The sequence below is a fragment of the Pyrus communis genome, chromosome 15 (assembly GCF_963583255.1).
Source record: "Pyrus communis chromosome 15, drPyrComm1.1, whole genome shotgun sequence".
Classification (NCBI taxonomy): Eukaryota; Viridiplantae; Streptophyta; class Magnoliopsida; order Rosales; family Rosaceae; genus Pyrus; species Pyrus communis.
Window position 1 is genome coordinate 5879679 of NC_084817.1, and position 17263 is coordinate 5896941.

General features: G+C 36.2%; 1 protein-coding gene and 1 pseudogene across 1 annotated transcript; both read left to right on the forward strand.

Annotated features, from left to right (window-relative positions):
* Nucleotides 1-530: 530 nt before the first annotated feature.
* LOC137716942 (uncharacterized) lies at nucleotides 531-977 on the forward strand. Its single transcript, XM_068456286.1, has one exon. The coding sequence runs from the start codon at nucleotides 531-533 to the stop codon at nucleotides 975-977; it is 447 nt and encodes a 148-aa protein (XP_068312387.1).
* Nucleotides 978-4023: 3046 nt separating this feature from the next.
* Nucleotides 4024-7015, forward strand: LOC137716943 (probable WRKY transcription factor 7; annotated as a pseudogene).
* The last annotated feature ends 10248 nt before the right edge of the window (nucleotides 7016-17263 follow it).

Below are 17263 nucleotides of genomic sequence, written 5' to 3' on the forward strand. Positions count from 1 at the left end.
AACAACAACTTAAATTTATAGGGAAAAATGAGAATTTTTTAATATATATTTTTTAAATTTTGGCCAAAAAATTTGAAATTCAAATCTAACGGTAACTGTCATCAGCGTGACATCAGCTAGCCAGTCGCTAGTTGGTGTCACGCTGCCGTCATAGCCGTCGGATTTGAATTCTTTTGGGCTATAAATTGGGCTATAATTCATACACCTTTGAATTCAATCTCCTTCAATTTAATATCTTCCAATTCAACCTCTTTCAATTCAAGTTTACAATGAATTCCAACTTTGAATCCTCTTAGGATTCCAACTGGGGGTCCTCATCCAATTCCAAATTGGAAGAAAAATGGGTGCAAATGAGACGAAAAGATGAGGAGTCTGATGAAAAAGATGAAGCATGGCGCATCACACAATATATGGCAGCTATGGATGCTGCCATGGCGTGTCAGCCAACTGAGGAACAACCTCAATAGGGTGGCTCTGTTGTTGGTCGCTCTTACAAACCACGAAACAAAGCGATAACGTATGCCAATCTGATGAACAACTATTTCAACCCCAACTCGATGTACACAGAAGAGGATTTCATACGTTGCTTTCGGATGAGGTGTCATGTCTTCGAGCGTTTACTTCATGTTGTCCAGCAGGTCAATCTATACTTTCGACAGAAGCTGGACAGAACAGGTCACCCTGGTTTCTCACCTCATCAGAAGGTTACTATTGCACTAAGAATGATGGCTTATGACACCTCAACTGATTTGATGGATGAAACATTTGGTAAGTCTGAGTCTACATGCCTTGATACTCTTGTTGAATTTTGTAACACAATTGTTCAACTTTACAAAGAAAAGTACCTTCACGAGCCAAATCGAGAAGATTTAGATCGGCTCATTCGCAAAGTTGAAGACCGTGGGTTTCCGGGCATGATAGGGTCATTAGACTACATGCATTGGAATTGGAAGAACTGTCCCACCGGATGGCAATGAGGCTTTAGCGGAAAGTCGAGAAAGCTAACTGTTGTGTTAAAGGCGGTTGCCTCGTATGACACATGGATCTGGCATGCTTTCTTTGGAGTCCCTGGATCCCAAAATGACATTACAGTTTTTCGGCGTTCACCCCTCTTCAATAACCTGACGGAAGGTAAATCACCTCAACTTAACTACTACATCAACAGGTGTCAGTACAATATGGGGTATTACTTGGCAGATGACATCTACCCAAAGTGGGCAACACTTGTCTAAGCAATTCCAAACCCTGCGAATGACGCCAAAAAGTGGTTTACCTTACAACAAGAGGCATACCGGAAAGATGTTGAGAAAGCTTTCGGTATTCTACAAGCACGGTGGAAGATCATCAATGAATTGGCAAGAAGGTGGAGTTGAGAAAATTTGGACTCCATCATGATGTCTTGCATCATATTACACAACATGATTGTGGAGGATGAGCGAGATGGGTATATTGATGGAGAGTCTAATGACAACCAAGAGGATCTAAATAGGTCGAGAAGGGCTCGTGCAAAAATATATGATGGGCCTAATTTGCCCTTGAATCCAAAAACTGGTAGTATCTCTTTAAATGAGTACATGAGGCGTTATAGGATGACACGTTCCAGTGCCACAAACAAGTACCTACAACAGGATCTTGTTGCACATCTTTGGGCTAAAAGAAGCATGGAGTAGGCGTTTAAGTTTTATGTTGTTAAATGTTTTAAAAAATGTTGTTTAAGTTTCATGTTGTTTAATGTTATTTAATGTTGTTTAATGTTGTTTAATGTTGTTTCATGTTACTTAATTTAATTTAATGTTGTTTAATGGCTTAGGAAGTTATAAAAAAAAAAATTAATTTAAAAAAAATCAAATACAACGGCTTGCTGATGTCACCCTGACGTCAACAAGTAGCCATTACATTCAAACTGTGGCTCACCCTGGGGTTGGCTGGCTGGCTCGGTTGGGCCGGCCGGTTGACCATTTAGCCCTTTTTTGTCTAATGGGCCCACGAGCTCTTTGGTCTGGCCCTCGATTGGAGACGATTTTCGAGCTATTTTCAGCCCTTTGGACTCTTCGGTTGGAGATGACCGAATGCTACACAGTTTGAATTCCATCCAAAATGAGAATGTTTGACCAAACTAAAGGACATTGCCACATTAGAAACAAAATATAATAGTTCTTGTCGGATTACTTCGCCGGTAAAAATATTTGAAGTTATTATAACACATGAAATTGTTCACGTATATTAAATTTTACATACAATGGTGATTGATAATCAGTATCGTGCAGTGGCGGAGCCATTAAGTGACCACAATGGTCCCTGATCTATCCTGTCATTTTTTTCTTGCTTTTATAACAGATCTTTCATTTTTTATGCAAATTACTCGACCTTGCATGTTCTGGTTTAGATTACCGATGTATGTGAGAGGTCATCCCACACATGAAATTCTGACTCTGTCATAAGTCTCGTGGCTAGTCACATTAGTTTGTTGTTGTGTTTAAGTAACGTCATTGAATCATCTAAGGCTCGTCAACACAGAAGACAAAACTTAGTTAACCACCCAAACACGTATAACGACCATTAATCACAAATTTATTGCAACACAAGAATGATTTGACATTGTATTGTGTTCATAAAATGAGAGTTATACTATACACGAATCTTTTGAATGCGCGTAGATGAGTAACCGTAGCATGTTAGCAACAAATTGTTTGACATGCGCACAAATAAGAGTTAGTTGTTAAGTTAGACATGAATGGTTGGGATTCAAAGTCTGTTCATAAAATTGTTCATAACTTCTCAACCTAAATTCTAACTACGTAATGTGTATACCAGGATGACCAATAGCATCAACGGCTCCAAATAGGTTTCAGATTTATCCAACGGATATTGAACCATATTTGGTATATTTTTGTTGATGACAAGAAGAAAATCCCATGTGAATTGAGAGTTGAGCCTTTGATGAAGCTTCCAATGTCTAGTTAAATTCGAACCCTTAACTTATGTGCATACCATGATATGGAATACCGCTATTGTGGTGTATCTGATTCATAGACACGAGATGTTATGCTAGTGGCGTCCATTGTCGTGAAAGTCCTTCTAAATTATGACCAAATTGTAGCTTTGATTTTTAAATTAGACATTCATCAAATTGATACATAAATTTGATAAAATGTGGAGCGTTGGTCCTTCATGCCAACGCTTTCAAATTAATCACATAAAAGGCATTAAGCCCCATTTTAAGAATTAAATCGTATAACATACTTTAAAGAAAATTCTCACAGAATGCTCCACATTTTCTCAAATTCATATACTCATTTATTTATATTATTAGTATCATTATTTCAATTAATTTCTAATTATGTTTGTGAATTGGTTTTCCTGTCGAAAACAATGGTGCCTTTTGGCCCACCATCCTCAAGTGGTGGTAATATTCACTATTTTATTTATCAACTTTGAATCAGCTAAAATTTCAAAATTTATATCTATTTATCACATAAAAATTTTAAAATTATATAATATTAATAAATAAAATAATAAGTATCACCGTTACGAATGAAAATATTCTCCAAAAACAACCCCTCCACCTCACTCTAAAGACTTTTGCATTAAGAGATGTAAAAGGTGTAAAAGGTCAACTCTACCTCACTGTCTCCAATTAACCCTTTTTCCCTGTTCTCAGTCAGCGATCCAACGGCTATTCTTAGCCTTTTGACCTTATCGCTCTCTCTCATCATTTATACATGGTCTCCAAGCGGTTCAATGACCCTGCCAAAAATCTGCCACGTGGAGACAAATCACTGGCCTCTGCCTTTGACTGCAAACAAAACAGAAGCAAAAGAAAGAGAGCCAATGCCCCTGTTTGACTCATCATTTTTTCCCCCTTTTCTTCTGTTTTCTTTGGCCTTTTGTTTTCCATTTTCTTCAGCCGTTGTACTAATTTGCAAGCAAAGATCCCTATAAGTTCAAACAACCCGTCGTTCTTTGGTTTCTTGACGGAGTTATATGCCTTGTCGTCGGTTGTAAATTGGCGTGGAACTAATGATGGGATTGGTTGACAGTTTTGCAGCGAGGATGGAGGAGAGTGCGGTGAAGGGGCGGCCTCCGCCGGAATCCACAGCGTCGAGAAGTTAATTAGCCTGATTTCGGAACACCACCAATCAACGTCGTCGAACCCGGAAGCTGGTACGGAGTATAAAGCCGTGGCGGACATGGCCGTGACCATTTGAAAACCAGTCCGGTTGTGCTGACAAAAGATATTGGGTGCTCTGAGAGAAAGATGGATTCTGCTGCTGCCGCCACCATCAACTTCTCGCCTTTGGCGCCCATTTCTGCCGCGAATTCGTTCATTTCGTTTTTAACTACTGGGGATCCCGCTGAACAATCGATCCCTTCTGGGTTTCAATTTACAAACATGTCACAGTCGTCTTCGGGCAGGCCGCCTCTGTCTTCGTCGTCGTTGAAGAGGAAGTGCAGCTCCGTCGACAATGTTTCTCGTCTCTGGTGCGGATCTACTACCGGGCGCTGCCAGTGCTCTAAGAAAAGGTTGGTCAGTGTTAAATTTTCCATCAACCATCATGATTTTTAACTTGGTTTTGGTTCAGAATTGTATATTTTTATTAACTTGAATTGGTTAATTGGATTGAGCAGGAAATCTAAAGTGAAAAGAGTGATTAGGGTTCCCGCAGTTAGAGTATGAAACCGCCTGATATTCCACCTGATGATTATTCTTGGAGATACGGTCAAAAACCCATCAAGGGTTCCCTCATCCAAGGTGTTATTTCTTCCATTATTCATTATTCATTTTGTTTTTATTGAATTATTGTTTGATTGTACATAAAGTCACTGTTAGATTTCAGAGCACATGACATTGCTGAATTTGACCGCTTAGGTCCTGAATAGACGTCTAAACGCTAAGTCACAGTCTATCGTTCGACTAACGACTATTGCCTCTAAAATCTTTACACAATGAACATTGATTTCTCTCTTGTGAATCAATCGATTCATTAACATAAACGCTCTAGAAACCAAGTCACAGTCCGTCCGACCAACTCCTTTTCAACAAGTTAAAAATCAATCGATTCATTAACTTTTAGAATCTTTTGCATACATGGAACATTGTTTTCTCTCTTGTGAGTCAATCGATTCGGTAACGTAGCCGCATTGTTTTCTGAATGTGTGGTTGCTTTTGTCCCAATGCAGAGGGTATTAAAAGTGTAGCTGCCAGAGAAGTTGCCTTGCACGTAGTTGAAACCGAGTGGATAGCTGGGAGAATTCCTATCTTACTGAACAACCTTTGTGGCTATTAAATAGCCTTACACTTGCGAAGGAAAGGAAATAACCACCCACGATTTTACAGGACCTACAATCGTGGGCATGACTAGTTTGAAAGGGAAAGACAATCTTGTTCCTCAAGTAAAGGAGGAATTATTCAACTTAACAACAAATAAGCCTAAAATCCTGGAACTCTAAAGCCTAACCCTAACGGCTAAGAGACACTAATAGTTTCATCATCCTCCCTTAAACTAAATGCCATTGTTATTCAGTTTACACCTGGATATTCACACAGACCCAGTAAACCCCGCATCTTCAGAAATGCATCAAGCTTTAATGGCTTTGTCAGAATATCTGCATTTTTTTCTTGTGTAGAACAATGAATCAGTTCTAAGACTTCATCCCTGACAAGGTCTCGAAGGAAATGAAATCTTACATCTATGTGCTTGCTACGACCGTGCATCACCGGGTTCTTTGAGAGTTTAATTGTTGAAATATTATCACAGAACACTACCGTTGGATTGCTTTGCATTTGATTCAGGCACTTCAAAATCCTTCTTAACCACACGACTTGACATGCACTTGAAGCTGCGGCTATGAACTCAACTTCAGTGGTGGAGAGCGTAACTACTGGTTGTTTCTTTGAAGACCAAGAAACAGCTCCTGAGCTCATTAAAAACACGTATCCTGAGGTGCTCTTCCTGTCATCCTGGTCACCAGCGTAATCGCTGTCAGTGTATCCCACGAGTTCTTCACTTCCTCCCTTTTTGTAGAACATCCCATAACCAACAGTGCCTTTTATGTGCCTCAAAGCTCTTTTTGCTGCTAGTAAATGAACCTCAGTAGGACGCTCCATGTACCTACTAATCAGACTAACAATGAACATCAAATCAGGACGTGTGGCAGTTAAATCAGAACATCAAATCAGGACGTGTGACACGTGCTATTCCTTGATATTTTTGCTTCAAGGAATCCCAAATATCTTTTGCTGTATCTTTCTTCAGGATGGTCTCCAAGATCGACCGATCAATGGATTGGAACAAATAGTTCTTAGCCTTGAGATCCTTCAACTTCTGATCCTCATAACTCTTCTTTTGTGTCTCACTAAGATCTGAACCTTCTGCTGCAGCAGTAATCCTTGTCTCTACCAGGTTCCAATACTCCTTGGAACGCAGGAAATTCTCCATCAACATACTCCAATGATCATAGTGACCATCAAGCTTTGGAATAGCAGGTTGCACAAAGCTACTCTCGCCCGCCATTTCTTTGTTTCTTCACTTTAGTACCTGAGTCGCAAGATTTGATCAGGCCCCGTGATGGGACTCTGATACCAGATGTTGAAACCGAGTGGATAGCTGAAAGCTTGTGCAAAGTATGACTACTCAAAAGCTGGGAGAATTCCTATCTTACTGAACAACCTTTGTGGCTATTAAATAGCCTCACACTTGCGAAGGAAAGGAAATAACCACCCACGATTTTACAGGACCTACAATCGTGGGCATGACTAGTTTGAATGGGAAAGACAATCTTGTTCCTCAAGTAAAGGAGGAATTATTCAACTTAACAACAAATAAGCCTAAAATCCTGGAACTCTAAAGCCTAACCCTAACGGCTAGGAGACACTAATAGTTTCATCACACGCAAGCACGGGGAATGCGCTGTAGACGATCCCACCGTGCTGATCGTGACCTACGAAGGCGATCACAATCACTCCCTCGGCATCACCGATACAACGCCCGTGCTCGTCCTCGAATCGTCTTAAAAGTCAACTCATCCAACGGCCTAAAATCTTCTTCTTTTATTTAAAAATTCGAATTAAAAGAAGAACAAAGAAAATCATGATTTTGTGCTGCAAAATAGTCAACGATCATGCTTTTCATCGTCTCCAAGAGGATTCGTGGGTTACCCCAACACAAAATTACGTGAGTAGTGAAAATAAGATTTGATAGGATTTTAATAGACTTTAAAGTCAGGATGTAATCAATTACAGTTTTAAAAAATGATTTTAAAAGATTTAGAAATCATAATGTAGTCAAAGTAGGATTTAAGAGGATTTTAAAGAATACATCCAAATCTAAGGATAGGCAATTAAGATTTTAAAGAATACATCTAAATCTAGAGTTAGTGAGAATGCAAAAGATTTGACAAGATTTGAATGGAAGAGGGATTTTGTCGGATTTGAAGGTGGATGGTATATATACCAAATGCTATAAAAAATCCCTACCATCCCCCGTCTGATTTCTTTTCACGCCCTCAAACAGAAACGAACCTCCCAACCCCTTCATCTTCATCTATATCTTCTTCAGAACACATCGCATCGTCCTCTTTGACTTCATCGTCTTCATTTTCATCTATCATGGATTATTTTTTTTCAAATTCTACTCATAAACAACTATTGGGTTCTGGCAAGTTCTAATCCCTAATTCTAAATAAAATATTGTTCTCCAGGATTCAAGAACTCACAAATAAAATTCCAAATTAATAAAAAAATCCATTCTAATCCCTAATTAACAATTGGGTTCCGGCAAGTTCTAATCCCCTTTGCCAATTCTAATCTTGGTGTGTTGGTGGAAAAAGGGAATTAGGGACACTACAACAGCAGCCACCATATATATGACCATTTTTTCCAAGGTGAAGTGATGCACCCTAAACCCTAATCCCTTATATTGGCAAGTTCTAATCTTTCCACAGAGGACTCCCCAAAGTCTCATGCTCTCCTAGGTGAGTACTTCTGCTGCGTGCGTCGTTTGGTGTGCAGTAGGTCATGAAGGCGGTTTAATCTCAACCATAAGATTTTATAAAAATGATCTAACAGCTCTGTGTCACATCCCGGTCCTGGCCCCCACCACAACCCAAGCTCGACTCCACCGTAGCACGATATTATCCATTTTAGACCCCGACCACGCCCTTACGGTTTTGTTTCTGGGAACTCACACGAGAACTTCCCAGTGGGTCACCCATCCTGGGATTGCTCTCTCGCGAACTCGCTTAACTTCGGAGTTCCAATGAAACCCGAAGCCAGTGAGCTCCCAAAAGGTCTCGTGCTAGGTACAGATGAGAATATACATATAAGGCTTACATGATCCACTCCCCTGAACGATGTGGGATGTAACATCTGTGTGTGATTTCCAATTTTTTTAAGGAAGTTTTAACGAAAAGCCCACGGCAGGGGTGGGTTCAAAAAACCGAAAACCGAAAAAAACCGAACCGAGGCCGAAAAGAACCGAACCAGACTGAACCGAACCGAAAAAAAAATTATATATAAATACTAAAAAATACATGTTGCCATCAGGGTTTGAACCCTTTCCCTACGGGTTGGGGTTGGTTGTTGCAAGCCAACTTGACTATAGGCTTTATGTTGTTATAATTGTACCAGTAATTTATTTATAGGTTTCTTATGTTTAATGCTTTATAAAATTTCTTAACTTTACAAACCCTAGCCATCTCACTCCCATTTCATTTCAGATCTCAAACACCTCTCTGTTCCGTCCGCTGCTTCCTCTTTGCCTTTGCTTCCTCTCTCTCTCTCTCTCTCTCTCTCTCCCTCCCTCCCTCTCCCTCTCCTTCCTCTCTTCCTCCAAATCACTCTCTCTCCAGTCTTCTCCTGTCCTCCTCGTGGATTCCTTCTTCCAAACCATGATTTTCCCTCGCCCTTTTCGAGATCCAACGAAAAGAGGATTTGAAAGAGCTTGTGACGATCATGGCGATATCGCTGCAACAAAGGTTGTGGTTTTATTTATTTGTCAGTTCATAGGTTTTTAATTGTATGGTTACCCATTTGAAATTTATGTAATTCAAGGTGAAAAAGTTTGTATTTTTCTTTGAATATGTTTTGGAATTTTCTAGATCTATTGTGGACTTGACTATGAATTTGAATGTGGGCACTGGGCATACGCTATTGAAGTCCGATTATGGTATTTAGAAGAACCCAATTGCTTCTTTTTTTTCGATTTGCATCGATCAGTTAATTTGTTGAGTTATTTCATGATTTTGTAAATTTTAAAGTTTTTGAATTTTGAATCCTGGCGATGTACATTTCTTTGAAGAATATATGTTTATGTATTTGCTTAACTTTTGAAAATTTGAATTCGTTCTGCTTGATCACAAGTAGTTGAATTACTTGAATATATTCAGGATTTTGAGGCTCTCAATTTTCTGATATATGAGAACTGGGAGGTTGATAAGTAGGTTCCTTCCATTTACATCATTTAAAAATAAAAATAAAAAACCGAAAAAAACCAAAACCGAACCGGAAAAAACCGAAACCGAAAAAAACCAAACCGAAAAAAAATGAACTGAACCGAACCAAACCGAAATTTCGGTTCGGTTTCGGTTTTGGCAAAAAATCGAACCGTTTTGAACCGAACCCAGCCCTAGCCCACGGTACTGTTCACTTTAACGAAAAACCACATTTTTACACTAAAAAGTCAATCCTGGTACTATTCACTTTGCCCTTTATTTTGTCCTTATCATTAAAACTCAAAGTTTTCCAGCTATTTTCATTAGTTTTTTTTTTTTTTTAAATACTACAAAATCCATTAAAGAAGTCCATATAAATCTATAATATAATCCATATAAATATATCAAAATCCATATACAATTCTATAGTCTATCAAACTCCTTTGAAATCTACCACCTATAAAAGTACATTAAAATCTTATAAAATCCAAATTGACTACCCCTCTAAATGTTCAAACACGTATATTAGTGTCTTTTCATTACAACCGGGGTGGATTTGGTTTGATTATACAGGATCCAAACAACTTTTCATTACAAACTTCAAAAAAAAAAAAAAAAATTGTGGCAAACCAAAACTAATAAGCATAATTTATAATAACATTAACACGAGGCCGAGTATTTAGGGGCTTTATAAGGCCAATATTTTATTTTCCTGTCAAACACGCCTGCTCCATAAGTAGAAATGACTAACTCAAGAAGGAGGGAAAATTGCATCCATATTAAAGATGCAACTAGAACACTTGCAAGCAAAGTAACTAGAAGGGCAGTAGATGAGTTTCCATGAAGCAAATGGAAAGGGCTAAAGAAAAAGTATAATCATTGCCGCGAAAGATAAAAAAAGGGTGACAAGGCCTAATATCATTTTTGTTGGCAATGATTTGAGGAAATCATCTTCAGTATAACGTGATGTGAGGATTCCCAAAAATATCATTACTGAAGTTGTGGAAGAAAAGAGCGATATAACATCTGAAAATATAAAAGTTATGAATGCCCTCTTACATAAGAAGACCTGTATCTTGTTTATTTCTACCAGGAACCGTAAACGCTGCAGCAAACATGATAGTAACGATGAGCGCCCCTACGACTCTACAAGATGTTGCTGTATCTTTCATTGCCTTTTCACCCTCTTTCACCAAGTCCTTAAGACCCTTGGTAAATAATTCACGTGGTGTCATCTCACCCGTTTTATTTATTGCGTCCTGATCTGCAGGCTGTGCAAAACGTTCCACCTCCTGCATGTCATTCAACAAAAACTTAGAAGCGATGTGACCATATACATCTGAAGAGTAATTCTGATATTCTGATCTCTTGGTACAAATCCTTATTGCTAAGTCTCAAGGTATTTTCAGTTCAAGTTACGAAGGAATGGACCACAAATATATAAAATAACTTCTGACTTCCTTATAAATTTCAATTATATACAAGAGAAAAGATGGTGAATAAGATTGAATCCTATGTTGACATTCAAAACAAATCAAACAATATACCCTTAATTTTGTATATAGAATTAGAAAATAATTGAAAATAAAAAAATAAAAATAAATTAATTATAAATTATTAAGACAATAAATAGGAAAAGAAAAGGAAAATGATTTTTACACACCCTTTTAAGTTTTTCGTACACCCCTATTTATTTATGAACATTAAATTAAATAAAACAAACAAAATTAACGATCAAAATTAAATAAAAGTGTCTAAGAGATTATAATAAAAGGCTAAAAAGAATGTGTGAAATGAATTTCATTTGATAAAAAAAAATGAATTTCCATAGAAATCAATTTATAATGTAGCGTACCCAAAAGTTTATAGAAAGTCTTGACAACTAGTCCACGAAATAAACCTGTACCTGCGTTGAAATTCCAAATTGTCAGTAAAGTCTTCAATTACCAATTAGTTATATACCCTTTTTATCCCATAAAAATAAATAAAAATAAAAGGTTATATCCCGTTTAAACCATATAATATGGTATAAAAATACGATCTCTCTATCATTACTTAATATGGTACAAAAATGCGGTGAGTTTTTTCGAAAACAAAATCAATAATGCGTACATAACCTTCTTGTGCCTGCACATTTTTATAGTCGTTGGAGGTGAGTTTCTTTGAAACCAAAATCAATAACCCTAACCCGCATATAAAAGACCTAGCAAGTGGTGGATTGTCATGATGGTTAGACCTTTTTCTTCAATCCACTTAGTTCCAGGTTTAAACTCTCTTTTTCTCCTTAGTTTAAATGAGTGTAGAATATCGATTTTAATAAAAAGACAAAAAGGTTCCAAAGTCCACAAATATTTCAAATAATTCCAAAACAAACACAATAATCAAACTTCAGTACCACTAGATTTGATAGCTTTGACCAATGTTCTAAGAGCTGCTAGTCAGACTGCGGGGCCTAAACGGTTTTATTCAAATTTGATTAAATTATTACATGACTTATAAATAAGTGTACTTACAATACATAGTTGTACTGAAAAAGAAAAATTGTAACATAGAATGATATATTAATTAATGGGTTGCAATGGATAAAAATATAAGACGAAGACTTGATATGTATGTTGATAGAACATAAGCCCCACCATCATTTGAAACCAAGTTAGAAAAGAGGTAAATATGAAGAAGCTGACCTCCCACATATCCATTGTCGAGGTAGATACCATAGTAGTAGGACTGTTGGAGAGGGAAAAAAAAAGAGGAAGCATCCAAATGCATCTATAAATCAGTTAAATAAAAATGATATGTACAGAACAAATAGGGAGATTGACCTTGCCAATTTCACTTCAAGAATAAAGGCTTCTCCTAAAATATGGTCACTTCTGTCATGTAACATGCGTACCTGAGCAAATGAGATGCCTTTGTCTTTTATACAAACATCATCATCAGTGGTAGGAATAGGTTCCTCAATGGTAGGCATTGGTTTTATTTGTATGCCTATCAAGATAAGAACACAAGCCCACTTATATATTAATACGCGATATAAACTAGCTCCTTGAACCAAGAATTTTATTTTGCTGCGTGTAATAAGAATAAAAGAAAATAGAAAGCTTAATTAGGACAAAATTTAAAATGAAGAGAAAATGAAAAGCATTACTAACCGTCATAAATCCATTTATCCTAGAAATTGAGCTAGCTTCCACTTAAGAATGCAGAATACATACCAGCTAGTTCATTTAAAGGTGCTCTCCCGTTAAAATCTTTGGCAATGACTAACTCTGAGCAACCCTAAATTAAATCCCACGCAATAGCTACATATTGTGGAGTGTTTAGAAATAACCTCTATAGATCTAGTTATATTATTAGCTTAGTCTCAACATTATCGTTCATGCGGAGGGACGGAATAAAGGTATTGAGCCATTTTTTCTTCTTCTTCATGACTAAGACCATGAGCCTGAATAACTGGGGTGATTTTGCAGTCCAAAAGTGGGATGGTTTTCTCGGGAGGAAGCAAAATACTGAGTAACTTCTTGTTCTTTTCAACCATGCATTTTGCTAGTTCGATGCTTTCTGGAATATAGTTTATAACAAGATGAAGAACGGTAAGACCCACATAGTCTTGTATTTCCGAGTCTTTTGGTCTCATTAAGTGCACCAATTCTTTTGCAATGTCCACCTTCTTAAAAAAGACTGCCCAGTGAAGAATTGTCCCACCTCCCCTACTTCTTGCAGTTACTGCCTTGCAGAGCCAGCCTTGAAATTTTAGGAGCCTTATGCGAAAGTGAATTGGAGGTCCTAAAAAGTACAAAGAATTTTATTTTTTTTATTTTTTTGATAAAAAAAATAATTTTAGTTTTCAATTGAGCCTTAATAAGAATAAACTGAAAAAATGATAGAGGCAAGTTTTGAACCCATCCCCTAGGGGTAGGCCTGGCAAACGGGTCGTGTATGTCGTGTTCGTGTCATTTTCGTGTAACACCTGTTATCTTAACGGGTCGTGTCGTGTTACACCCGTTATCTTAACGGGTCCTTAACAGGTCGGGTCACTTTACCCGTTGGGTAAAGTGACCCGACCTGTTATGACCCGTTAAGAAAAAAAAATATTTTTTTTTAAATTTGCACATACCACACATTGCCACATAAATATTACTTCAAAACATTAAAACATTTGTCGTTTAAGTACATACACCACTAATCTACAAAATCTTCAATTTACATCGATCATCATGAAATTGTATTGAAACTTTGGCTTGATCTATTGCCTTGAAGAGTTATGTTGAAGATGTTTTCAGTAAGGTTTTCCACGTCAGAACTCTCTTCAGCATAAACTAAGTATAGAAAAACCAAATATTAAAAATCATTCAAATTATGAGAAGTTTACCGAAATAATTATGAAAAGAAATAAAATAATAATACTATACCATATAAAAATATATTAAAATAACCGTTAAATCGTGATTTTTTGTATATAACCGTCGAAAAGTTTTGTCCCGTTACTTGATCTCTGAATGTTTGTTTTTTGTGATTTTTTGTTGATGTGATCTCCAAGCATATACAAACAAGTTTGACGGTTTGGATCGTTGAAATTAGTTTTGGAGAATTCGTATCCCAACAAAACGATAGATTGACTAACACGTAGAGTTTATTTATACTTTCATTAAGTATAACATAAGATTTTGTGGTATCCATTTGTGTAAATATTTTAAATTGAAGATCGAATTCATTCATTGTATTCATATAGGGTCAAGGAGTGTACCTGTAAAAAATCATCAAAATCGGAGTTAAAATAACCGTTAAATCGTGATTTTTCGTTTATAACCGTCGAAAAGTTTTGTCCCGTTACTTGATCTTTGAATGTTTGTTTTTTGTGATTTTCTGCTGATGTGATCTCCAAGCATATACAAACAAGTTTGACAGTTTAGATCGTTGAAATTAGTTTTGGAGAATTCGTATCCCATCAAAACGATAGATTGACTAACACTTAGAGTTTATTTATACTTTCACTAAGTATAACATAAGATTTTGTGGTATCCACTTGTGTAAATATTTTAAATTGAAGATCGAATTCATTCATTGTATTCATATAGGGTCAAGGAGTGTAGCTGTAAAAAATCATCAAATTGAAGTTAAAATAACCGTTAAATCGTGATTTTTTTGTTTATAACCGTCGAAAAGCTTTGTCCCGTTACTTGATCTCTGAATGTTTGTTTTTGTGATTTTTTGCTGATGTGATCTCCAAGCATATACAAACAAGTTTGACGGTTTGGATCGTTGAAATTAGTTTTGGAGAATTCGTATCCCAACAAAACGATAGATTGACTAACACTTAGAGTTTATTTATACTTTCATTAAGTATAACATAAGATTTTGTGGTATCCACTTGTGTAAATATTTTAAATTGAAGATCGAATTCATTCATTGTATTCATATAGGGTCAAGGAGTGTAGCTGTAAAAAATCATCAAAATCGGAGTTAAAATAACCGTTAGATCGTGATTTTTCGTTTATAACCGTAAAAAAGTTTTGTCCCGTTACTTGATCTCTGAATGTTTGTTTTTTGTGATTTTTTGCTGATGTGATCTCAAAGCATATACAAACAAGTTTGACGGTTGGGATCGTTGAAATTAGTTTAAAAGAATTTGTATCCCATAAAAACAATAGATTAACTAACACTTAGAGTTTATTTATAATTTCATCAAGTATAACATAAGATTTTGTAGTATCCACTTGTGTAAATATTTTAAATTGAAGATCGAATTCATTCATTGTATTCATATAGGGTCAAGGAGTGAAGCTATAAAAAATCATCAAAATCGAAGTTAAAATAACCGTTAAATCGTGATTTTTTGTTTATAACCGTCAAAAAGCTTTGTCACGTTACTTGATCTCTGAATGCTTGTTTTTTGCGATTTTTTGCTGATGTGATCTCAAAACATATACAAACAAGTTTGACGGTTGGGATCGTTCAAATTAGTTTTGGAGAATTCGTATCCCATCAAGTTCCAATGGTGTGTATACACACACACACACACACACACACACACACATATATTTATTTATTTATTAAGTAGATTTAAATCTATTTATTTTGTACGTATAATTGACTGGTACACGGAGTAGTACATCACGTGTCATTATAAAAATAGTGAGATATGTCATATGTGTGATAAAAAGTTAATAACTTAAAAAAAAAAAAATTCTCACCACTTCTATTAATTTTCATTTTTCTCTCTTTTTTTTGTTTCCTTTTCAACTTTTCTTATAATTTTCATTTTTCCCTCCAGCATCTTTCCTTAATTCCCTCATTTTTTTGTTTCATTTTTAACTTTTCTTATCATTTTTATTTTCCCTCCATTTTTCTTCAAAAAGGACGGCAGGAATAGAATGGAATCAAATCAATGGATGCATCATGCAACATGCATATTAATTAATAATTATTATAGTTTTTATAAAATTTAATTCAAAATTTAATATATATATATATATATAATTATATAATTATTATAGATAGTTAATATTTTGGGGGTATAATTATTAGAGTATATATAATTATTATAATTATTATAGACTTTATAGTTAATTTAATATATATATATATATTTATTTATTTATTATAGTTTTTAGGGGTATAAAATTGTTAAATTAATGTATATAATTATTACAGTATTTTTTTAGGGTTAGAAAATTATAAAAATAATATTCTGCTTATCGTGTATCGTGTTATCCACGTGTATACCTGAATCAACCCGTTATCTTAACAGGTACTTATCGGGTTATCCGATAACGACCCGATTCGTTATCGTGTCGACCTGAACACCTGTTAATTTCATGTCGTGTCATGTCAGGTTATCGGATCGTGTCAGGAATTGTCAGGCCTACGTAGGGGGATGTAAAGGAGCAATAATACCACTTGCACTAAGACTTAAGTTTACAATATTCTACACATACTACTATTATGTATATGTATATGCATACAAATTTGAAAAATGAGGGACTCTTCCGATTTGAAGGCCTTGTGCAATGGCACCACTTGCACCCCCTCAAGGCCGGCCCTGTTGCCTTGGGATGTCGTTCAAGAAGCTCCATTGCAGCATCCTAATCACCCCTCATCACGAAATCCATAAAAGTTCGATTAACGTGGTTGTCTTCGTCTCCTGCCAAGCTAGCTAACGTTATATATGTATCCCAATAATGTACGTAATATATAGTTGTTACCCTCATCACCAATACAAAAACATATAGACTATATACTTCTTACGCATTTTTTTTTTTATTCTTCTTCATTTTATTGTATATATAGACTACTTTTGTTGTGTTTTATCTTTGAATGCCGTGCCTTTTTCTTTGTAAATTGCAACTTTTAATAGGAATTCAAAGTCAATGGCATTATGCATTTTAGTTTTCTCCTTGAAAAAAACAAAATAAATGACTATTTTAGAGTGCAAATAAGTAGAATTTGAAATGAGTAATTAATAAATATTGAACAGAAATTTTTTATGTGAATCGAGACATAATACTTTCATTGAGCGATTCTTCTATGGCATCATTGTCACATCCCGGCTCGGGCCGCCCTACATCACTAACTCGACTCCACCGTAGCACGATATTGTCTATTTTGGGCCCCGACCATGCCCTCACGGTTTTGTTTCTGGGAACTCACACGAGAACTTCCCAGTGGGTCACCTATCTTGGGATTGCTTTCACGCGAACTCGCTTAACTTCGGAGTTCCTATAGAACCCAAAGTCCGTGAGCTCCCAAAAGGCCTCGTGCTAGGTAGAGATGGGAATATACATATAAGACTTACAAGATCGTCACCCCTGGGCTATGTGGGATCTTACAA